This window comes from Salminus brasiliensis, chromosome 14 (genome assembly GCF_030463535.1).
Source record: "Salminus brasiliensis chromosome 14, fSalBra1.hap2, whole genome shotgun sequence".
Lineage (NCBI taxonomy): Eukaryota > Metazoa > Chordata > Actinopteri > Characiformes > Bryconidae > Salminus > Salminus brasiliensis.
Window position 1 is genome coordinate 27,016,909 of NC_132891.1, and position 24,763 is coordinate 27,041,671.

Here is a 24,763-nt window from a genome sequence, read left to right on the forward strand (position 1 = left end):
CTGATCTGCTGCAAGTGACACTCACACTTTAAGACATCAGCAAATAATGTACCAACTCTGTACTTGCAGATCAAATTAATGCAATACAGTAATGACTAAGGTTAAAATAGAACAGCAAAAGAATTCTGATCAGTCCAAAAAACAAAGTCAAATAATCACCCTACCTTTGGTTCACACAGTAAAATGTTTATATTACAACTAAACAATGGACTATGGATAAACATTAGAGTACACTAGAGAAGCATGACTACCCAATAAGATGATTCATATTTTGTATATTGAATTTATTGACAAAAAAAGGTTCAACTCAAACACAAAAACAGAAAATGTTTCTAAAACATATTTTATCACTCATACATTGCAAGGATATCAGGGTTTTCAATTCTTTATTAACAAAATTAAGGAGGGGCACAAGGTTAGGACAAAAGGTTAGGGACTTCATCTTCATCCTCAAACTCTCTCAAGAGCCTCCAGCATGATTATGCTGTTTCCTCTGATGACCTGAACATGAGGGGGAAAAGTTTCCTTTTGAAATATCAGTCAAAAATGAATTTTGAAACCATTAGACAATCTAAATAGTAATGTTACCTGCACATTTAATAAAAACCCATATCAAAATATCCTTAAACAATTTGAAGTAAAGGCCATTAAAAGTAGAGCTACTGCTACAATTGTACATTACTGACTACAGTATAGTCAATTAAATAAGGAGCAGTGGATTGCTTGTACCATGCATATATCATTATTTGGATTTCCACATCTTAAGACCACATGTACACAAGACAAAAACACTTAACATATTTATTTTACATTTTATGCAATAATGGGTCTCCATTTGAAATGTAATAAATGGTGCCTAAACAACTTCAGCAGCTGTCGGTTGTTTAATAACTGATATTGGCAGTGAAAAGCCAGCAAGTCAGCTGACAGATGTGGAGTGCCAATTTATACTTGGTGCTTAAAAAAAAAAAAAAGTAAGCTTCCTTGAATGTTTAAGGTGGTTGTAACTTCAGGCGTTTCACAAGAATGTTAGGGCTATAATTACCTAATAATTATCATAAATTGAGAACAGGTGGTAATGCAGTGAACATTTTGTTCAAGAAAGTAGCTAAATTTCCCAGGTGTATTGACTTCTTGAAACAATTCTTGCCTGGAAGCAAAGTGATTTTCATTGACAAGTCGTGAAACACGTTGGCAGTTCCTGTCCATTGTTTTTGTCTTTCAGTCACAATTCCAATGCAAATACCTGTAGACTGGGTATTTGCGACACTGCTGGTTGATGCATGGCCATACGCTTCGACACACCTGCAAATTCAGCTACTACCGTCACACTATGGCCTTTGGCATGCCCAAATGCAATCACTCATTTTTGCCAATCAATAACATCTCTCTTGCTACACATTTTCCACACATCAAATGAGACATTCACTGCACTGTACCACTATTCTCAATCTACGAATCTGCACATCCCACAGATACTCATAGCCCAATCATTCTCATGAAACTTCACCTGCTAGAGCCTAAAGTTACTATCACTTCAACACACAAGAGAACTCATTTTCTGTTTGGGGAGCTTGGATATCTATATTATCTAGAAATACTTATACTGCATGTGTAATAGAAAGCGATTCATAATAGCCCAATTCTCCCCATATTACATTTAGCACACTACTATGCACCACTAGGGTGTAGAAAATGTTTATTTCATTTATTGCGTGTTATACGCTACATAGCGAGAGGGAGGCATTTTGGGATTTAGACAGCTTTTGGACCTGCTGGAAAAACCTTCTGTGTTTATTTCTATTGTTGTTTGTGCATCTAATTTTGTTATAGATGTTGTAATTCAAACCTGAGTTTGAGAAAGGCAATGTACAATACAACGATAATTCTTATTAAACGTGCCTTTGCTGAACAACTATACATTTTGCCGACTACATTTACTTTTACGGCATTTAGCAGACGCTCTTATCCAGAGCGACTTACAAAGTGCTTTGCTATTTACCCAAGAAAAGCCTTAGCTAGTTAATACCAGGTGGAAAGAATCTTAATTCCAAATACCATATTTGAGCAATCTGTTGAATACAAAATGACAAACTCAGGTCTATTAATGTTGCAGACACATTTTTCATGAGTAACAGTTAAAACTTTATGAACAAAGGTTACTAACCACCATGCCAATAGCATTCTGTTGACCCCCTGGAGACATTTCTAAGCAGTCATCCACCACCAGATTCATAAAGGGATCAAACCCTCTCAGGATGCCCTGGACATGTCGACCACCATTCAGCTTCACTAAACACCAAGAAAGGTGGTGTGGATTTGTATATTTACAAACATATCACAGAACAATATTTACTTAATCACAACTTTGACTTTAACTTTACCCATTTAGGTAACACTCAAAACATCAATGGCTCAAAAAGCAGGTTAGTACGACGTTAACCTAGATTTTCTGTTCCATGCAAGTGGATTACGTTCCACCAAGATACATCACCATGGTAATTGTAAGCCTGGCCTGTGCTGGGGAAGGTTAAGTTGGGATTTCAGGTCATTTGTAGCACCAACGCTGTGGCACAAGCAACAGAGCCGCTCTTTCCAGCTCAAAGTGTTTTTATCTGTGGTAATAGTGTAAAATTTTACATCCAAGGCACATGGCCAACAACAAATTACATTACACAGGCAGACAAATGTAGTGTATAGTGTTTTGACCAAAACCTCTAATAGATGTAGCTTTATGCACTTGCCAGGACAGGAAATCGAACAGCACAGCTTATGTTCTTGTGGTCAGTCAGCATGGCTGCACTTTAATGCTATCTCAAACTGTAGACAACTGTCCATTAAAAACTGGGACCTAATTGTATATAGTAAACTAGCAAGTAAATAAGCGCTGCTGTTTAAAATCAAATATGCAATTTATCATAATTTTCACTAGTCAAACAGCACTGCTTCACTAGATCATACCAGATTAACATTTTAAATCAATTATCATCTCTCATTAAGCGAAGGATTTACACTATTGACTAAAAAGTACACTCACGGGAGAGTTTCTTGTCCATAAACCTACAAAAAAAGAAAACAAAGAAGTTAATAAAAAGCTAGTGAAATCCCAAAGGTTTATTTTTGTATGTCTAAATTGTAAATTGTGCTCTTATGAACAGCTTTGTATAGATATTTAAGAACCAGTGTTTACAGAAGACAAACAAGATTGAATTCTTTTTCAATAGAACCAATTTAACGACCAAACTAACTGTGGCTAGCTAACTACAGGGCTAAGTTGTATAGCTAGCTAGAGCTATAGTATTTCAAAACTACAAACAGTCCCAAATATTTTAGCTGCCTACTTAATGATAAATAGCGAAATTCGACCATTAATACTTACTTTTTCAGCTCTGGTGGGTGTGCTTTACTCATGTTTAATCAGCGAAGACAGAAGAGACCGAGACAACAAAAACGTACGAAACACGCTTTTTTCTTTTTAATGTCACGCATGCGTGTAAAGCCGGATATGACGTCACTCGCAGACTGTCAGCGGCCTATATCACCACCTGCTGCAGTGACTGTGTAATGACACAGCAGGTGAAGACGGATCATACGTATATTATATTAAGTATATTTAAAATGTATACTTAAGTAAAAACAGGATGATAGACAGGCTTAAAAAAGAGACATCCTACTTGCTTAAATTAGAAATAAGAAAAAATACTGATTTATCCTCTATTTTCTTAGTGGCACACAGAAAGGCACATATTTCTTATTGTTTTATCACATTTTTTATTCAAGGCATAACAAAATGAAAAAGAAAGCAAATGATTCATAAATTGAGAATAAAAAAGCCCTAAAACACACCAAAGCAGATTTAATGTCTCTAGAGAATTAAAAGTATGTGGAGACACAGCAGTACATTCAAAGAGGTAGTTTGTACACAGTTTGTCTATTAGGGTGCTGACCTTTACATTGACAAGCAAAAATTGAAAAATCAGAGTATAGTAATGTTGCAGTATTGTTGATCTTGAATAGAATTTTTCCACTTTTTAGAATGCCTTCACTCTCCAAACCAGCTGCTGTAGGAACATACTAATCCAGCATACATGCTGGCACTACTTGAGATGTGCAGCGTAAGGCATGTTGTTAAATGTGCTTTTTGTTAAGCTATGAGGCCTGCAGAAGGCCCACTTTCTAAACAATATTTGACATTTCAGGACATGCTTTAAATACATTTTTGCACAGATCGTGCCTGCACAGATCGTGAATGGACACATAGACACAATCAATTCAAAAGAACAGCTAACACTGCTGAAACAGAAATTGCTGTTTCACATATCTGTAAAAACAGAAGTTGCTAATAAGTGCTACTTAAAACACATCTATTGACTCAAAATGTCTTAAAATAATTGCCATGCCAGAAAATTGAAAATTTAGTAGTACCAAGAGGAAAAAAACAACTATCTACGACAGTAAGAAATTTTGTTACTCTTTGCATTTTCAATCTCTGAGTTGGGCATGGTCTTTCTCATCATTGCTGCGATAAAAGTGTATTTTGCAGTGCTGCAGAAAAGTATCCAGGTCCACATATGCCTCCTTACATGGCACACAGTCATAGACTTTATTCAAAGAGGACGCTGCAATTTCGGATAAAGCAATCCCACCAGTACACACACTGCAGGGGTTTGTGGTGTGTGTGAACTGGTGAATGTATTCATGATGTAGCAAAGCAGACTGGGTCTTGAAGACCACCTCACATGATGGGCAAGGGAACTCACCATCCTTATCCTGAATAAGTGCATCCTCCTTGTCTGCAATCTTCTGCCTTCTGGTTTTCAATGTTAAGCACTTTTTCACCTTTTTTTAGTCCTCTTATTAATAAGCTTAGACTCTTTGGAAGGTCTCACAGTTAGTTTGGCTGTTTTGAGGTCCCTGACAGCTTTGCCGCAGTGCAAGCATGGGTATAGCTCACCTTTCTGCCTCAGTTGTGTGCTCTTCACCGAGCTCCTCGGCTGTCTAATAATTGAAGTGTTTCGTCTGTGCTCCTCTTTCCTATGCAGGTACTGCATTGAAGTCTGAGAGAAAACCTTGTCGCATGATCTGCATGGAAACAAGGTGCCCTTTGACTCTTGAGCAAGCCCGGTCACCTTCTTTTTCTTTCTTAAACTGTTCTTGTGAACAAGGCGCTGATGGCTACCACGGCCCTGTACACTGCGGAATGTTGTAAGGCAGAAATCACAAGTTACAGAGTAGTCATTGGTCCTTGAAGATGAAGGTGGAATTGAAGCATCAGAGGGAGTGGGTGCATCCGAAGAAGAAAGGGGAGTCACAGTAGTTGACACCCTCCAGCCTCCTGGTTGTACAGAAGCTCTTGCTTATGCCAGAAGGCTCTTCCACATGGTGAACAAGCATAGGGACTGCTGTCATGGTGAAGTCTGTAGTTGAAATGGGGAGATTGCTCCTCTGAGCCATACAGGCCTAAGACCTTAGCCAGACACAAGGGGCATGTGGAGCCCCACTGTAGCTTTCCTTTACACATCTGGCATGTGAAGGGACATCTATGCAACTGCATGGTAGAAGCAAGAGGAAAAATCTTGGCCACAATGGTAACAGTGGTGTGGCTTGCTCTGTGCTGTCTGCTGGTGGTAAGCCAGGCTGTCTTTACTGATGGATGGACTGCTGGGACTTCAGAGATCGGCCTTCTTGTTTATGCTTCATGCGAGCCATCAGTACAGCCAGTCTGGATAAGGTCTCTCCAATGGGCCTGGTCTTTGGAACAGACTGTTGATCATTTGCCCCATTCCAGTGGCAATGAACAGAATCCATTTTACAACCTCTTAAATAAAAAAAAAGAAAGGCAGATATTTACGATTACAATTAGCAGCAGTCTTTAAAAACTCTATTCTCATACCCATTTAAAACACAAATTATACATTTTATGTAAATACGTTCCTTTTCGACTATCTGATCGGGTCTAAATGTAACTTGATTAAATCTGTCTGCTAATGAATATTAAATATGATCTCTGTTTAAAAAATATCTGTTGTTGCAAGTTGTTACTTGTAAACATTCAATTTATTATTATTATTATTATTATTAATAATAATAATAATAATAACAACAACAATAATGAAAACAATCTCGTCATCAACACATTAAGGTGAAAGTTTTAGACGACTAATATTTGGAGCGATACCAACGATTAGGACTACCTAACACAGTAATATTTGTTCCCGTAATGTTTTGCCGTCTAGAATATTAGCTAGCCAAATGGCTAGCCAAGTAAAGCCCTGACAGCAAACTCACCCGTTCATACAGTAGGGCAAATATGCACAATTTTCAGCGTCGACAAGCGATTTTCCCGGTTTAAAAGAACCTGCATAGAAATTGTGAAATGTGTTCTCCAGGGTACACGAAATCGACTACTAAACAAAGCAGAAGCATCATCGGTTTCGTTTGGGGTCCTAACCAACAGGTTGCCCATGCGTTTCGATAAAACTTGCCGAAGCAGTTTTTAAAGAGTGAATGCAGACAGAATTAAATTTGTATTTTCGAACACAAGACAATATGGGCACAACAACAACTGCCATAATAATAACAATAATCATATGTATAACATAATCTAGTTTATATACGTGGAATAATCATCATTGTCTACTTCAGCGACTTAGTTTTATGTACGGATACTAAACAGTTTACTAAGTATTGCCAAACAAATATTAAACTTGAAAAATTGTGCGCTTTTATTACACGATTTTATTACAACATCTCAACAACATCGCGTCTACGGGTAAAACTATAAATTTTGAGATCAGGTGTATGCTGCCCAGTTTACAAAAAGAAGAAACTACTCCCCTTTAGATATTTTAACTGCCATTATTTCTCATGGTTTTGGCTAGCGATACACTTGGCTCCATATTTGTGGCAGCGTTGACTATGGTAGATAGCTAGCTAAATGGTTAGAAGGTAATGAAATACTGTTTAAACCATTTTTGCATATCTAAGAACATGTGTGAGGAAATAAAGATCGGGGATCTAACGTGCCTCTGTGGGTTACATAGATGGTAGGTTCAGAGGAATCGTAGCTATCGTTTAATGAGTGCAAACCTGTCCAGAACCTACAAAATATCCATTTGCCGGTTTTATTTTATGGCATTTTCCGGTGGTACCCGCTGTATTGCCCATGGGCATGAGAACATTCAGTGAGATTTTTGAAATGAACTCTTTTCGCTTTGCCATTCCACTGTCGCTTTGCCAACCCGGTAAAATGCATTCTATTCAAATCTATATTTTTAGATTAAAATCAGCTATTAATACGAAAAATACTTGTAATCAAAACACAATTCACCCTTTTTAAAAGAAAGTCTTAAATGTTTTCTTAAATGAGACTGTTTTTAACCTGGAATTCTCTCTAATAGTTACTTAGTCCTCAAGTTATTCAAAGTATTGGAGTTAAATAATAATAAATAATAATGCTTGTTCCTCACTTAAGATTCTTTGCCAGGCCCTTACTGTCTTTTTTTGATTTCAGTTTTGTCTTAGGTAAGTAAAAAGCAGGGGTAAGGGGACTAAATCGGCCATTTCACACTTATTTGGCTTAAAAACGTCTATACTGTTAAGCACTGGCCAATCACCTTTGCAGCATTTAAGTGAAAAAGCATTATATAGTAAGTATAGTATAGTACAACACCGGTTCCATTGGCAGCAATACATTTTCGTTGCCCTAACAGTGCCTCCACCATGTCTGACAGATGATGTGGTATGCTTTGAATCATAAACCTTTTCTTTCCTTCTCCATATTTAAGGTATCTGGGTAATCTTGCTTTAAAAATTGTCAGGCTTTTATAGATTGTTTCTATTTGCAAACTCATATAATGATCGGGACTAATCTTTAAATTTAGGCAAAAGACTCATCTGTTTAGTTTAGCTTTTGGAAATTAATGTTTCCCCTTAGAGAAAGGTTGTAGGTCCATGGGTTCGCAGACACAGGGAATTGTAGTAGATTGAGATGCTGGAACTGTCGTCTTGCTGCTAATGCACATGAGTTCATGTTTTATCAGGTCAGTCAAATGTGAAATGCAGCTGTGCCTGGATTTGGACAATGAATATAATCTCACAAATATCTTGTACATCTCCAAATGGTCATCACAAAGGTCCAGTGCATTTAGGCTACATTAAAAGACAACCATGTTCACTGCACTGTGATTACACAGCATCTCACACAGTATATTCAGACTCTCCAAATTCTACGATTTTTTTCCTTACACAATTACACAGAAAATCCCTTACTGAACTTAACATGGAAAAGAATTAACTGTGCAGGTAGAACATTTGTACAAGTGTGATAATACTGAAAGAATGCAAAGAATACTGTAAAATTAATGTTGATCCTTATGTAGTCCATATTAATCTTAAGTGTCATAGTTTGTATTTCACTGTGCATTTACAGCATGAATCAGAAGTATTACATTTCAGCATTTCTAATTCTTAGATAGTATAAGTGTGATGGTTAAAAATATATAGTGAATCATTTGACCCGATGGATTTTTTTCCTCAATGTTCATGAAGTTCCATTTTTGTGTATATTCATGTTATTACATTGTCATTACATAAAACAAACCTTAAACAAAATTAAACAACCAATTATATAAAAGTTGACAGTTCCAACAACACGTAGATCTCATCACCTCCTAGATTTCCTCTCTAGCGGAGGAGGTCTTTCTAAAAAAGGCAAAAAGGCTGAGAAAACATTTGTTAAAAACATTTATTGGTTCCCGTACCCCCACCCCCCCTTCTCAAGTTTTCCCATTTTTGTTCACCTAAGCATCCTCTTCCCACTCAACCCGCTTGACTCTATTCACCAGTTTCTCTACTTTCTCCACGGATCTTGACTTCAACCAATTCATGATCTCTCTAATCAAACATGCCTCAGTATTTGAAATAACCTGACTGGATACAGTGAAACACAAAACTAGAGCTAAAGGAATACCGATTAAGAAGCTTTTTAAATCACAAAGAGAACGGGAAGGGAAATTAGGATGGGAAAGCATCCCTGTGTCTTTTAAGTATGTGGAGTGTTTACGGGCCTATCTGTTGACTGCTGTGGGATTCTAACCAGTGACCAAAAAGCAAGCATAAAACAAAGCAGGACCTGCCTGTGCCGACCCAGATGACAAACACAATCCTACACACACACAATTGTATTTACAAGAGGCTGGAGTACCTATGTTTTTAACTGAGATTACAGGGTAGTCTTAAAAAAAGAAGTTGAGTGGTCAAGCTGTGCTCAAAAATAAATAAGAGCATGCAAGACACCCACATCTTGATCTAGTGAAATTTTAGGTAGAGCTCATACATTCATGCTAAATATTTACAAAAACATAAATAAAATCACAAATTATGTACTCACCTTTAACAGTAAAGATAAAAAAAAGAAAAACAAACAACCTCTACATATAAGTACACTAAAATCAAACTGGGGTTTCCTAGACCTAACAATTGAGGATTCCAAACTAGCAAGTGTTTACTTTGGAGTAGCAGATCACTGAAGCACTTTTGTAGTAATGGGTACATTTATTAAAAAAAAAAAAAAAAAAAAAGCCTGGGCCTAAACACAAAAAGCAGAGGCTTCAGCTTGCTCTTTGGCGTTAACACTAATGATAAAGAATCATACAGGACAACAAACTGAAGAAAGTTCACCATTACAGTTACAGTCAAACCATAAAGCTGTTGGTACCATCATACTCAGCTGAATCCAACTTACCTAAAATATTTCCTGACCAAGGAGAAAAAAAAAAAAAGTAAGTAAATAAAATGACAGGTTATTTCAAATAAAAGGGGAAAAACCAAAGAGGCATCTAAAAAAAAAAAAAAAAAAAAAAAAAAAGACATGGCTGGCTGAAGTCAAAGTGGTACAGGAAAGAATTCAAAGTGGCAGTACCCTTTTAACAGATCTTCATACTTTCAAAACTGAATTAGTTGTTCATAACGAACTTAGGATGGACCTTTTTGTCATTTGGAGTGTTCTTATAGGAAGAAACATTGGCGTTTTGTTAATATCTGAGGAAGAATCTGAAGGGCGGGGGTGCTAAACTGTTTCCAGTAAAGGTTTTTCTTACACAAACCAAAAAAGCTCCAAATTTGTAAATGCTAAACTAATGCTACCAAAAGTGTTCATTTGCAAAGCTGGTTATTCCACTGAACACACACACACACACAAAAAAAAAAAAAAAAAAATATTGGTGTGGGATACATAAGAGGAGAACGGTAAGAACCAGCACTTTTACTAGATTTGTGTCCAAATGCGTTTACCTATTCCTCTCTTTATTCTGTTAAGGAACTGTAAACCTAAAAGGTCCCTGAAGGCCTTTTTCGTTTCTGTGAAATTTAAAAGTGTACTGTCTCTTTCAATCCCTTGGCCCAGGGTCTTGATTTTAATATAGTTAAACCTTCGCCTTCCCCTCCTCTACACCCATAGCCTGGCCTGTTTTTTTCTATCCTGACTTGGCTCCCACTAGGGTCATAAGTCCGTCCGTGCTCATGGACTTGGGTCGTTCTAGAGGGAAGCCTAATGCTCTGCTCCACACCAACTGAGCCAGTACACCAAGGGCGCGGGACACACCAAACAGCACCGTGTAGTAGTTCATTTCAGTCATCCCATAGTACTGCAGCAAAAAAAAGAGGAACAAATAAACACACACATACATAAGTTGTGTTCAAAATTATTCAACCCCCACTGCAGTAAAGTGTTAAATAAGGACTTATATAATGGACAAATGCAACTTAACTTACATTATGTTTCCTAATATACCAACAAATGTCCCTTGTAATTTTCTCACTGACAATTATTTAACCCCTTAAAAGATTAGCACTCTCGAGTACAGAGGTTTAAATCAGGCATTGAAAGCACCTGTAGATGTGAACAGAACCATAACGAGCAGATTAAAGAACTCAGATACTCCGCTCCTTCTAAACAGTTAATGGTGTCTTTGCAACACTGAAATCCAGGGAATGGTCAAAGTAGTCAAGAGGAGATAATTTCTCTTAGCAAGTATATGGACATAAAAATAGCAAAGACATAAAACATTTCATGAGACACAACTGGAAGCATAATTTACAAGTTTAAAGCTAACACAGGCACAGTGATGGCACTATCTGGGGAAAAAGGTGACTAGACGACTGCTGTCAGGTACCTGAAACAAAAGGAGGAAAAATCCCTGTGACAGCTGAGGAATTGCGACAGGACTTGTCAGAGAGAGGTACTCACGTTTTGGCCCAGAAAATAAGGCGCACACACTGAGATAAAGGCCTCTGTGCCAGAACTCCCAGGCATTATGTTCAATTTACTACATTCAGTATTATTAAAAGTAAATGTCCTTTTTGTGTCTTGTGATTCTATTTTAAAGTGTGCCATTTTGTTAATTATACTATGGTTATTAAAGCTGTGTAATGTGTGCTGCACTGCTATCTATTTTAGCAGCAAAACTTATTAGCTGCTTAAATTAAATTTCATATTACTGTATTTAAAATAATTATTTTATGTGTTCAAAGAGATTATTGTGTTTAAGGTAAATAATTGAGTTTAACTGAACTTACTGTTCATTTTTAATGTGTGCTCCACTGCTATGATAGGAGTAGCACCTGTTACATTGTTAAATGTTTTACAGTTGGTATTTTTTCATTGTTTATTAAATTATTATGGATTACAGAGAAGTTTAGTGATTTCTTTCAGCGCTATTAAAAGTTTGTTGCTTACAGAATGTGTTTTTGAATGATTAAATAATGAAAAGTTACTGTTCTTTGTTTCTACATAAGGTAGAAACTTGTCTACATACTTGTCTTGGGACCGACACAGAAGCTTGGTGCTTGTTGATTGAGGTAGCTGATTGAGGTGCTGATTCAGGTGTAGTTTCAGGTTTGGTGCAGTGTGAACTGCAGAGGAGGGGGCCAACAGTCTCAATTCTAGATATACCACCTGGGAACTATAGCGGATACACCACTTGGTATATCCGCTACAGACTCATCACTAGGATATTAACTGAAAATGTAAACTTTATTGTTCTGTACTTGATGTGCTTTTCAATTCCTGTCCACACAGCCGGAGGTGCAGACACCGAAGTGGACACTGCAATTCCAGTAACCTCATTTACCCACTTTGTTCTGATACCAAAGCGAGGGTGACTGGTGGACTCTGGACTTCCCAGTCTGCAGTGCAGAAGGCCGATTTCATTTGAGCTTTTGCTTCTTCTCGGTCTTTGAACTTCCTAGCTCTGACAGAGACGTGGATGCAACTCCAGCGACGGCACAGGCTTACTCCTTTATGGCACTTCACCCTGCTCTCTCTTTCTAATCTTGACATTACCTCTTACCACTGGATGTCCTTTTAAGTGGACTCCTTGTTTACTTATTCTACTTCGCGACTTCAACCTTCCATCAGAGAAACTCCATCCATCTCACCTCTGTCGCCCTCCTCTACCCTTTCTTATCTAGGTCAGCAAATTCTTCTCCACCTTTCCCGTGGCTGACCGATGTTCTCTACAACAACCGTAGAGAACCACGAATGGTCAAACCAAAAAAAATACAGGTCAAACCAGGTCACCCTATCATCCATGCAATGTCCTGTAAAAATTAGTCTACTTTTTAATAACCATGTTAAACAGAACTTTGTTAATTGGAAGCTAATTTAGGCCTAATGAAATATGATTGACACCTCCGTGTACGCTAGAGATTAATTTAATTTTGGTACAATTAAGTTAGTAGGCCTATTTAGGTTTTTGTTTTTAAAAAATAAAAAGTAGGGTATATTTACTTTTGGAAAAACTCTCTAGTCCAAGGACATTTTACACTGTATGTTGTAGATAATTAAATAGAGGACGTTTATGAAATAAGTAACAAATATGTAACTAATAACTCATTGTAAATGAACACATTTAAATTAACTGTTTAAATCCAGCTTTGAAAAATATAATACAGCAGTCAACGGTAATTTGTTCAAATATGCACTTACCAATTGAGAGATAAAGTCGATGTCCAAAGCACTGCACCCTGTGGGTCTGTATGACTCGAATGTACATGTGAGGCAGTGCTCACGGTCTTCAAAAGTAGAGTTTAATGATCTCCATATTGACTTGTGTTTAGTAGTATCTAAGCTTAGAAGCATCTTTGAATTTTAGGTCTATTTAATCTTGCTAAGGTTATTTTTTGAGTAAATAGCGATAATGCTCAGGATAATGGTGTATGCTAAATGTCGTAAATGTTCATGTTTTGCTTTTCTTTTTCCTGTTTAAAATTGTCACTACTTTTTTCGTTTTTTGGTTGTTTTTTTACAAACAACTACTAAGCTCCAAATTTCGCTACCAATCAGTGCCAAATATTCCAGAGCTCAAAAAAATGGTACTGGGGCCAGCCCAAGCATACCTCCAATTTAACCATGGCATCTCAATCGCCTGACTTAAATACCATTTAAAAAAAACACAACTCTGGTGGGACTTGAAGGCAGTTGCAGCACACAAGCCTAAGAAGGTCAATGAACTAGAGGTCTTTGCTCATGAGAAATGGGCCAAGATACCGGTTGATCGCTGCAAGAAACTTGTGTCAAGCTATGTTTCACGTCTGAAGGATGTTATTACTGCCAAAGGGAATTTTAATAAGTACTATTAAAGTATGTAACTAAGGGGTTGAATAATTTTGTCAATGAGATAAATCACAAAAAGGACATTTGTTGACATTGAAAAAAAAAAAAACTGTTTTAAGTTGCATTAGTCTATTATACAAGGCCTTATTAGATCTAATTATGAACAAGATAAAAATAAATAAATACATTTCAAACTTGCTAAAATACTGCAGTGGGGGTTGAATCATTTTGATTTTCATTCATTTATGTCAAACAAACCATTAAATCTTTCAATAAATAGCAACAACACAAGAGCCCTAATTGTATGTTGGCAGTATCTCACCTGAAGCAGGACACCACTGTGCGCATCAACGTTAGGCCAGGGGTTCTTGGCTTTGCCCTGCTCAAGGAGCACGTTAGGCACAATCTTGTACAGCTGTGCCACAAGCTTGAACATCGGGTCGTTGGGAAGGTGCTTGAGGGCAAATTCACGCTGGCATGTGTAACGCGGGTCTGTCTTTCTCAGGACTGCGTGTCCATAACCAGGCACCACCTGGGTCACATAAGGGACGAGAAAAATGTTGTACTGACCTTTTGTCATTATGTTTCATCATTAAAGATGTGTAATGTGAAAGATGTGTGTCTGGCTTCTCCGTTCGCACCCTGCCAGATTTTAGCGTGTTCCAGATGTAATCTCTCATTTTTTCATCCGACACCTCTCCCCCCATCTCTTTCTGCAAGGCAGTCAGCCACACTAGAACCTCCTGAAAGACACAAGAAAATGTAATCAGAAAATACAAGATCTTAATTTCCCAATGCCATATATAAAAAACAAATACAAGAAACTGCACCAGATTTCAGTGATCATGTCATAATTAGAATGCACTCTGTGTATCCAACATTCAAACTATTGGGCAGGTATGTCTCTGGTTTTGGTCATAAAAATGAGAACAGTTTGAATGGGTTTTTTTGTATTTTAAAAACTTTAATTTGACATGTCTTGTGATGTGACTATTGCATTTGTGCACACTAATGACCATGGTGAAACAATATATTGTGCAGCCCTAGGCAACAGCATATCACACCTGGTTAGCCAGTCCATGCAAGGGTCCAGCTAGGCCATTCATGGCTGCACTGAAGGAGAGGTAGGGGTCAGAAAGGGCACTGCCCACCAGGTGGCTGGTGTGAGCGCTCACATTGCCACCCTCATGGTCACTAAGAGGAAGAAAAACAATTATTTACCCACAATTTAATAAAACTAAAAAAATGGACAGAATGTGCTTCACTGTAAAGAAAGAAAACAGGACTTAACATCAGTTGAGCGCGTTGATAAAGCAGTTACTGTTTGCAAGTCTTGTGCCATAAGAGTCAAAAGGAAACACATCGAGCACAGCCTCTAGGGCTGCACAGTTAATCAAAGTCCTTTTATCTGTCAAATTTTGAACTTTATGTTTGGTAAGGAAAAATGCTTGTATGGTCAAGACATAAAACAAAACTCCAGCTCATAGAAGGGTTGCACAATACTAACGCCAATAGTCACAATACTTTCTATTGCAATAATGATATTGTGGAAAGGTACAATGAGCAAATAAGTCATCCATCACATCCATTCCTCTTCTCTGCACTCTTGAGCAATCAGACTTCCCAGTGTTTTAATGGGTTTTGATAAAGACATTCACGTGACCAAAAAGTAAATTATTCCAGTGAAAACAATAGTCACATTATTTATTCATGCATTTCAATATGCTTCATGATGTATAAATTCATTTAGCAGCAGAATTGTGATTTTGCCCCATACAGTAATGTCCTTGACTTCTTTAATGCATTTTCAAGCATTTAAAACAAATACACAATTGCAATTGTAGGAGTTCTTACCTGTGGATAGTGAGGTACAGCCTCATGAGCTCAGTGAATTGGGGGTCATTGTAGCCCAACATATTGGTAAAATTGTGTGACCAATCCAGGTTTGAGTCGATGGCACCAATGCTGCTGCCCTCACGATACAAGTTGCGGTAGATTTTAGCAGCCACGCAAGGAAGCTTGGCAATCAAGTCCATGGAATCTTCATAAACAAACTAAACCATAATAGAGTAAATGAATATCTGAACTGTTGTATTCAAATTAGGGATAAAATATGTTCTCATTTAATTATTATAGTGTATTAGCTCAAATCCCTTGCCTCCCAGTACTTGCTCTTGTGGACTCCCTCAGAGTAGGCTCGGGCAAAGCTGCTTTCACTGTTTAGGGCGGTAATGGCAGCACTAAACTGGGACATGGGGTGCAGGTTGGTGGGGAAGTTATCCAGCATGGTGACCACATGAGAGGGGAGAGCTGCCCGCTTAGCCCATTCCTTAGACAGCCAGCTCACCTGTAGAGAGAAAGATCCAGAGTTAGGGCTAGGATATAATTGGGATTTGATACTTCTATTATAAATCATGCTAATTCTGTAGCGTATTGCTACTCTGGGGAAATGGGGAGGGGGGGGGGGGGGGGGGATAAATGAATAAATCTCCCTTCCTTTTATATTAAATGTCTAAAACAAGTAAGCAAAAGTAAGTTAGTCTTCAACTCGTATCTAATCTAAATATCACATAAGGAGGAGACAAAGTTTTAGAGACCATGCATCCAACACTCAGCTCAAGTAATGCTAGATCAAGTACAAATATTCCCATCACAAGTACATTCAATACTATAAAAATCCCACTGCATGGCAACATCTGTGCGACTTAATATTAAATTATTTATAAAAATAATTCTCTAAGCACAGTGAAAAACGTATTACTTATTTAAACCTGTGAAATATGTGGAGACCTTGATCCTTAGAAATAACTTCATACCATTTATAGACTAAAGCTTTCACAGGTTTTTCTTTTTTTTACTAAAGCTGACAGAAATCTCTTTTGTGTGTGTGAATGGACAACCTGTGTGCTTATAAGGTATCTGACTGAACGGCCCAAAGTTGAATTTATATTGTACAGGGCCGGCCCAAATCAATACTCCGTTGTATAATTGGAGCATACCTTGCATACCAAATACATTGATTTAGAAACAACCTGATATACCATGTATATACTACCACAACCCACATATGTAAAATTTGCACATAATACATTTGCAAATTTTGTTTCATGAAATTCTCCCTGTGAGGTTCTATAGCAATCCTCACACCAGATGCTTACAGTCATCCAGATAGTGGTTAATTCTTTAACTAAACTAATATGCTTTGTGACCCCCTCCTCACCTGTTCCTCGGTTGGCACTTTGCCTGTGACCAGCAGCCAAAACAGTCCTTCGGGCAGAGGCTCCTCACCTCCTGCAGTTTTTGGCAACAGCTGCTGACATTCTGGAATGCTGTAGCCACGGAAGCGAATTCCCTAGGCACCCAAGTGGTGTTTATTTAAATTAAATAAAAAAGTTTTACATGCAGACACATTTCTCAGTATGTAGTAGTGTAACAGATCACCAATAGTTTAGCACACATAAGACCCACAGATTAATAGCCAGTTTAACCATAACAGTTTAGAATACAATTTTACTGCCCCTGGTACATTTCCTTACATGCAGTGAATACAGTGGGGTAAAGAAGTATTTAGTCAGCCATTGATTGTGCAAGTTCTCCTACTTAGAAAGGCGAGAGAGGTCTGTAATTTTCATCATAGGTACACTTCAACTATGAGGGACAAAGTGAGAAAAACAAACCAGGAAATCACATTGTAAGATTTTTTTTGAAGAATTCATTTGTAATTTGTTGGCAATGACAGAGATTAAACATTTCCTTTAAGTCTTCACCAGGTTTGCACACACTGTAGTGGGTATTTTGGCCCATTCCTCTATGCAGATCTCCTCTAGAGCAGTGATGTTTGGGGCTGTCGCTGGGCAACATGAACTTTCAACTCCCTCCACAAAAATTTGAGGTCTGGAGACTCCAGGACCTTGAAATGCTTTTTACAGAGCCACTCCTTCGTTGTCCGAGCGGTGTGCTTGGGATCATTGTCATGCTGGAAGACCCAGCCATGTTCCATCTTCAATGCGCTCACTGATGGAAAGAGGTTTTGACTTAAAGTCTCACAATACATGGCCCCCTTTATTCTTCCCTTAACACGGATCAGTCGTCCTGTTCCCTTGTCAGAAAAACAGCCTCAAAGCATGATGTTTCCACCCCATGCTTCACAGTAGTTATGGTGTTCTTGGGATGCAACTTAGCATTCTTCTTTCTTGTTAAAAGTTTTCATTTTTACCAAAAAGTTCTATTTTGGTTCCAGCTGACAACATGATGAGGATTCTCCCAATCCTCTTCTGGATCATCCATATGGTCTCTGGCAAACTTCAAACAGGCCTGGACATGTACTGGCTTAAGCACGGGGACATGCCTGGCACTGCAGGATTTGAGTCCCTCTCGGCATAGTGCGTTACTGATAGCCTTTGTTACTTTGGTCCCAACTCTCTGCAGGTCATTCATCAGGTCCCTCTGTTTAGTTCTGTGATTTTTGTTCACTGTTCTCACAATCATTTTGACCCCATGGGAAGAGATCTTGCGTGGGCCCCCAGATCAAGGGAGATCATCAATGGTCTTGTATGTCTTCCGTTTTCTTACAATCGCTCCCACAGCTGATGTATTCACACCAACCTACTTGCCTATTGTAGATTCACTTTTCCCAGCCTGGTGAAGGTCTACAATTTTCTTCCTGGTGTCCTTCGACAGCTCTTTGGTCTTGGCAATGGTTAAGTTTGGAGTCTGACTGTTTGAGGCTGTGGAGAGGTGTCTTTTATACAGATAACAAGGTCAAGCAGGTGCCATTAATACAGGTAATGAGTGGAGGACAGAAGAACGTCTTAAAGAAGAAGTTACAGGTCTGTGAGAGCCAGAAATCTTGCTTGTTTGTGGGTGACCAAATACTTATTTTCCACCATAATTTACAAATAAATTCTTTTTAAAAATCCTACAACGTGACTTCCTGGACTTTCTTATTTTGTCCCTCACAGTTAAAGTGTACCTATGATGAAAATGACAGACCTCTCTCATCTTTCTAAGTAAGAGAACTTGCACAATCAGTGGCCGACTAAAATTTCGTCCCCCCCCCACTGTACACACAATCGTGTGAGCAGCTGACAGTCATGAGTGTGTGGATTGTGTGGATAAAATGCATTACGGTTTGTAAACCTTGTGCCATGAGAGTCATAAGGAAACATATCGAGCATGGTCACTAGGGTTACAATATTCTGGGAATTTTTAAAGTTGGGAATTACCATGGGAATTAACAGGAATAAAATGGGAATCACTGCCAATGGTCAAATATATATACATACACTAAAGCATAATCTTGGCTAAAATAATTAGATATGATGCCAAAACAGTTGCTCCTCAGGCACACCCATGCATGCTCTGTTCATTCCTCCACTAGCCTGTGGTAAAATGGACTTTATTTAATGTTAATAATGAATAATTAATTAATTAAGTACTAATTCTTGGTTACAGAAACCCGTTGAAAATACAGGTAGATAGCATATGCTAGCCTTTGTAAGCTAACCTCTTGCTTGCCTGCTAGCCTTGGTAAACTGATCTTAAATGAAATTGCTTATTGAGTTTTTCCGATTTACCAGATAGCAAGCAACTGTGAGATTACACCTTGATTTAAAAGTTGCTTAAATGTTTAAATGCTATTACTGTCAATAAAAATATAAACCTTGTCAAAACTTGCCAGACTTTACATAGTCCATAGTTCAACATGTGTACTTTCAGTGAAGGCGAGTGTCAGTTTTCTAGAAATCATCTGGACATATGATGTATGAAGAATCATGCATGAGATGAAGGAATGAACAGTGCATGCAGGGGGTGTGGTGTCAATAGCCTTTCAGATGTGTAATGTGCCATGTGCTTAGGATTGAGAAGCAGTTTCGCTATTCAACTGTTTTGGTCAAGATAACCAAAGTTTCTCACCTTTACTTTAGAATATTCCCAGTTAATACCCATTATTAACTGTTAATTCCCATGATAAATTTGTACTATTATGCCTTCACGTATGCTGTTGACAAAAAATAAAAAAAAAAATAAATAAAAAGTGCATTGATGAGTATTATGTCGTTTCTTTAAATTATCCAAAAAGTCCCAGTACATTACTGGAAATTTATCGTGAATTTTCCAACCCTTTGCAACCCTAAAGGCCACTAGGACTACACCTGTGGCTGGACAGTTAATATAAAATGAAATCGCAAGCAACATTCAGAAACTCTAACTGACAATCTTGCCTGTGTCAATTATTTAGATACCAATTAGAATACATATTACACGTGTTTAACTACGTTCTCAACTGTGTCTACCCGCGTGTGTAGTCACATGACTCCCCATCGTACAGTCTGCAAAATGGAAGCAACATGGAGAAGAACTCAAACACAGAGCCAAATCGGCAGCTCAAGCAGGCCCTATAACATTTATACCATAATAAAAATATTTAAAAATATTTCAATAATCCACACCGTTGATGAGTTGCCCCAGCCCTAACAGCCACATGAGATTCCCATGCCGCACACTAATAACTCCACTGCTCCATGCTCTACACTAACGCATTGTTGCTGCAAATATGGACATGGGCTTATATTTTATATTTATTGATATTCCTTTTTTTTTTATCTGAAAAAATAATCTGTCCTGTGACTTAAACAATGTGATTCGATCCGAACCATGAATTTTGTCATCAATTACACCCCTAGAGCGAAGAATCCACATCAAAATGTTGGTTAATAGAATCCGAATCAAATGTTGGTTAATAATTAAACTAAATCAAAATGAGCTGAAGGATCTGTGTACTCTTTGGAGGAGTTAAAGATAAAAAGAAATTCATCAGTCTACAAAATCAAAATGTGATTCTTACCTCATCAGGGTCAAGTACAGAAGTCTCATATACGAGGCCTTTCATGCCCCTCATTCCACCATAGACCTGTTTTAGAGGGGATTCAGGAAATGGGGGTGTGGGGAGTTTGAATGTTATATTAATATAAATAAAGTTATTATATATACAAACACCAATGTGAAGCTAAAACATGATAATGTTAAATGATACACAATCAAAGCAAACTTTTTGCCAAATGCATTTATTGTTATAAAATTCTCACCATATCCACAGTTATTTGACCAATGTTTGTTTTGCCATACTGCTGCTTGAAGTCCTTGATCCTGTTCTGTTCTTTGGGTATGAGATCTGCCAGCACATCTTTCAAATTCTGCAAAGGTTTAGAAGTCAAAAGGTCAAGTCTATAGTATGTTTATTGTTGTTATGGAATTTGTTAATGCACACAAACTCACTCAAAACATTTATCTACTGTGTTAACACAAAAGCTAATGGAAAATGTATTGAAAATGTTGACATCACATGCCTGGTTACTGCTCTTTCATGTGTGGCTAGCACGCACAGGCCAGTATAAGACATAATGCAACAAAACAAAGCCTACATCTATACCTATACTGAGTGGCCTGTTAGAAGCGGTGTGCTATTTCTTTGTTTCTGCATGTTTTACATCTGATTATCTGTAGCTATGTTCATGTTAAATACTTTGTTAAGTCATTCATATGGATACATTAAAAGTTTGTTTAACATGTCTAATGCTTGTATAAGGGTTTTTATAGATACTTACAGTGGATGCACTGGCATTTCTTGCAGCCACAACAAGACATGCTGCATTCTGGAGGAGGAAAATTAAACATTTTGCATATAGCCATCACATACACACAATCAGCACTTAATTATTCTACAGAATGTAAAGAAATGCTATGGTTTAAATTGAAATGTTTAAAGCAACAGTATGTACCATTTTAAAATAGCAACTTCAAAATTAAACACACACACATGACAAGGCAGACAAGGTACCAGATTTTTTTAACATTTGCCAGTAATCATACTGCAGTGCTCTGGCAGGGCAGTGCACTGTAACAATATATCCACCCCATAAGTTAGGAGGCTGAACATGAACAGGCCTGAAAATAAGAACTAGTGTTCTGGTGCCAGGTCACACTTCATACTAATTAGAAATCCCTCCAACACATTTGATACAACTATTTAGTGAATTAACAAACCTTTCCTGTGTATACATTTGGTAGTAGAAAAATAGCAAAATGTGCAGATGGAGTATCCAGGTAAAAAAGCTGTTTGATACCTGCTTTAATTATCTAAATTCCATGCTATGGGCCAGCACAATTCCATTCAACTACATTTATCAATCTTAACCTTATTGCATACATTATCCTGCACTTTTTGTACTAATAAAGTACTTCCCCCATATTCAGACTGTACTGGAGCAGAGGGATATTATGTAATAGGTCTTGGCAGCTTCGGTTGACCTGTCTACATAGTAACTTTAAACCTTACCATGACTGCATACGGAAAAAAAGAGACATAATGTCTCCTGCTGCACTACCATTCAAAGCAAATACATAAAAAAATAAAACAAACAGCTACCTCAATATAAAACTCATACACTCACATTCACAGGTTTACCCTTATTGAAATGCATTCAGCGTCACCACCCATACTTTTTTAAAGCTGTATCACCTTCATCTACTTTCACCAGGCTGCAAGATAATCACAGCACCCTAGTTTTACAACAGCATTATATCCCCACATTAATGTGACCTTGAAAAACAACAAGGTATAAGGGTCTCAAATAGAATGAACACTACAGCGTTATGTATGTCTATACTTATCTGACAGAGGTCACCTACACTGTCCATGACTTTTGCCTAAAAGAGCTGCAGTCTTGCTCTATTCAAAGTAACCCTGCAAGTTGGTCCAAAAAGGACATTCCATAAAGAGCTCACAGATGTGCTACAGTACTAGAAGAGCAGAAAGGGTGATTGTGGTGGAAGACTTAGGGGAGACACCAGAAACAGTACTGAGGACACATAAGGGCATTTTGTAAAATAGAAAAAGACAAACAAAAAAAACAAACAAGGAATTTAAGAACTCACATAATGAGCAGTTACAGAAGTCATAATGGATTCAGCAGGAATATATTACTTTGTGTATTAGAAGTTGCATATATTTCTAACATGAATAAATTATCAAATATTGCCCACCTCTACAAGGACAGGTTATTGGTACAATAGAACCAAGTGAAATTAGCAAGTACAGCAAATACAGGTTGTTTCATGGATTTCTAAGTTTTCTAAGTTTATATAATGGGTGTAATAAAGAGCTCTCACACCAAGCAGACGTAAAGCAGAGTTTACCTTAAAAACGTACAAAGATCACCTAAAATGGAAACAGGGCAATAACCCAAGATAAGGCCAGTCACCCAAGGTGCTGACAGTTCAGACAGTGAAACAGCTGTTCATCTAGGTCCAACTACACGATGCAGGCTAATTCATATGTGGTTATAAGCACCAGCCTCCTTAGGTCAGAAACTCCCTTTAATGTTGTGACAAGAAAAGGGATTACTTAATTTGCTGTTACATCCCCACCATGTTATTGCAGTATATTCATTATTCAATATCCATTCATGTACTAAAAAGACACAGGACAAGGATTTTCTACATTGCTACAAACACCAGATTTGTTTCTCTTTTTAAAGGTTGTCCAAAGGCATTTTCAAATAGCTTATCTTATAATGTAAACTTAACACATTTAATTGCTCCAGCAGGTGGCTTAGACTTTATAACCACGAAACAATGCATTGTCAGGACTATATGTTGTTACATGTCATGTCCTATATCTTATTACCTCTACTAGGAGGAGAGAAGACTTTATAAGAAATAAATAAGAATTTATTAAATACATAAATTATTTACTCGAAGTTGACAACGTCTTGAGATACACACTACATCTAGGTAACCTACAGATAGGCATACACGAAACCAAGGTCTAGTTGGACTGTAAGTGAAATCCCTCGTCAAAGCAATGCATTGGTAGTACATAGGCAGTACATAGGCAAACGAAAATATTTGAAAGGAGATACTGAAGGTCATAACACTTTCCCTGAGCGATATACCAGTTAAATATATGAATAATAAAATATGAACAATAAAAAAAAGAACATATCCAGCAACGTACACAGACAACCATAAAACATATAAAGATAGCCAATAATACTAACTTAACATTTATTATAAGGGAGAGCCAACAACGTGTTAATCATCCAGCCCGCTTGCTCGCTTACGGTCACCTCATTATTAAACGTTAGCCAGCTAAGTAATTAGCTAGTTTCCCCTAAAGGACAAAGAACTAAAAAACGCATTAATATCGTTACTACGAAGCTAGTGCTGCCTAGGTAGCTAGCTAGCTAACTGTTTCGTTCTAACTAACCTACAGCAAGAGCACGTCACTCAGACTAACCCATACTGTAACCTATACCTGTAACGTCAGATAAGAACAACATTAAGAACTACCTTAAGCGAGTGGTTATCTGTCTGGGCTCAGGGTGCAACGTTAATTTAGTGAGCTAGGTGGCTAACACTGTAAGCTCGCCTTCACTTCAGCAGGAACGTTAGCAGCTAACTGCAATTTAGCTAGCTAACGTTTACCTTTGGAAGTCTAAAACAATACCTATGTGAAAAAGGTCATAGCAGCAAAAAACCCTACTCGTTCAGAAGTCCCGAACACCTTTATAGAAAACAAAATTAGAAAGCGCTAAGGACCTTAAAGCGGCTTAAATAAATTTAAGGGCAAAGTTAGCAAGCTAACCAGATCATTCGATAATGAACATCTTGCAGGCCTTATATGGGTGAGCACAGACTAAGTTGAAGAATCTTACCTTGGAACTAAGCAGCCTTGGGGCTAACCTGCTGATCGTGAGAAAGGACATGATAACTCTATGTGTATATAAATATAAGAGGTTGGTAATGATGGATCCGCTGCCTGTGCGCCGCGGAGCTGGCTGAAGGTGCCCCTCTAATACGGTGGCCGCAGTGAAGGTTGAAGAAGGGACTCGGGCCCAAAAGTAGCCGCAGTGTGGCGCGGATGGGGCCTGGTGAGGAGGAAACGACAAATTACGACGCTATTCGTCAGGCTGGTGTTCAGCTCAACTGGATTGGTAGCCGTCGTCTTCGTTTTTTAATACGATTGGTTAAGGTCCGATGAGCTCAACTTTTATTTTTTCTATAACTTAGGTTCTATAAGTAATGCCTGAGGAAAAATAAACATTGGACTGCAAATTATATTAATAACTATTATGTACACACCAC

General features: G+C 37.8%; 3 protein-coding genes across 3 annotated transcripts; all 3 read right to left on the reverse strand.

The window, feature by feature from the left end:
• Positions 1 to 255: 255 nt before the first annotated feature.
• Positions 256 to 3,487, reverse strand: snrpg (small nuclear ribonucleoprotein polypeptide G). The gene is made up of 4 exons (XM_072656560.1): positions 3,380 to 3,487; positions 3,038 to 3,060; positions 2,168 to 2,292; positions 256 to 501 (listed from the first exon to the last, which is right to left on the reverse strand). Exons 1-4 carry the CDS (start codon positions 3,409 to 3,411, stop codon positions 451 to 453), a joined length of 231 nt encoding a protein of 76 aa, XP_072512661.1. The 5' UTR covers positions 3,412 to 3,487; the 3' UTR covers positions 256 to 450.
• A 298-nt stretch (positions 3,488 to 3,785) lies between these two features.
• LOC140576961 (uncharacterized) lies at positions 3,786 to 5,812 on the reverse strand. The gene is given in 4 exon segments (XM_072696694.1): positions 3,786 to 4,847; positions 4,850 to 5,309; positions 5,312 to 5,655; positions 5,658 to 5,812. Coding segments are annotated over 4 exon segments (1,320 nt in total). The 5' UTR covers positions 5,809 to 5,812; the 3' UTR covers positions 3,786 to 4,482.
• A 4,659-nt stretch (positions 5,813 to 10,471) lies between these two features.
• cs (citrate synthase) lies at positions 10,472 to 24,520 on the reverse strand. Its single transcript, XM_072696693.1, has 11 exons — positions 24,334 to 24,520; positions 21,223 to 21,270; positions 20,704 to 20,811; positions 20,463 to 20,528; positions 16,836 to 16,967; positions 15,774 to 15,962; positions 15,470 to 15,669; positions 14,680 to 14,809; positions 14,257 to 14,358; positions 13,938 to 14,147; positions 10,472 to 10,646 (listed from the first exon to the last, which is right to left on the reverse strand). The coding sequence occupies exons 1-11, from the start codon at positions 24,382 to 24,384 to the stop codon at positions 10,476 to 10,478; spliced, it is 1,407 nt and encodes a 468-aa protein (XP_072552794.1). The 5' UTR covers positions 24,385 to 24,520; the 3' UTR covers positions 10,472 to 10,475.
• Between the last annotated feature and the right edge of the window lie 243 nt (positions 24,521 to 24,763).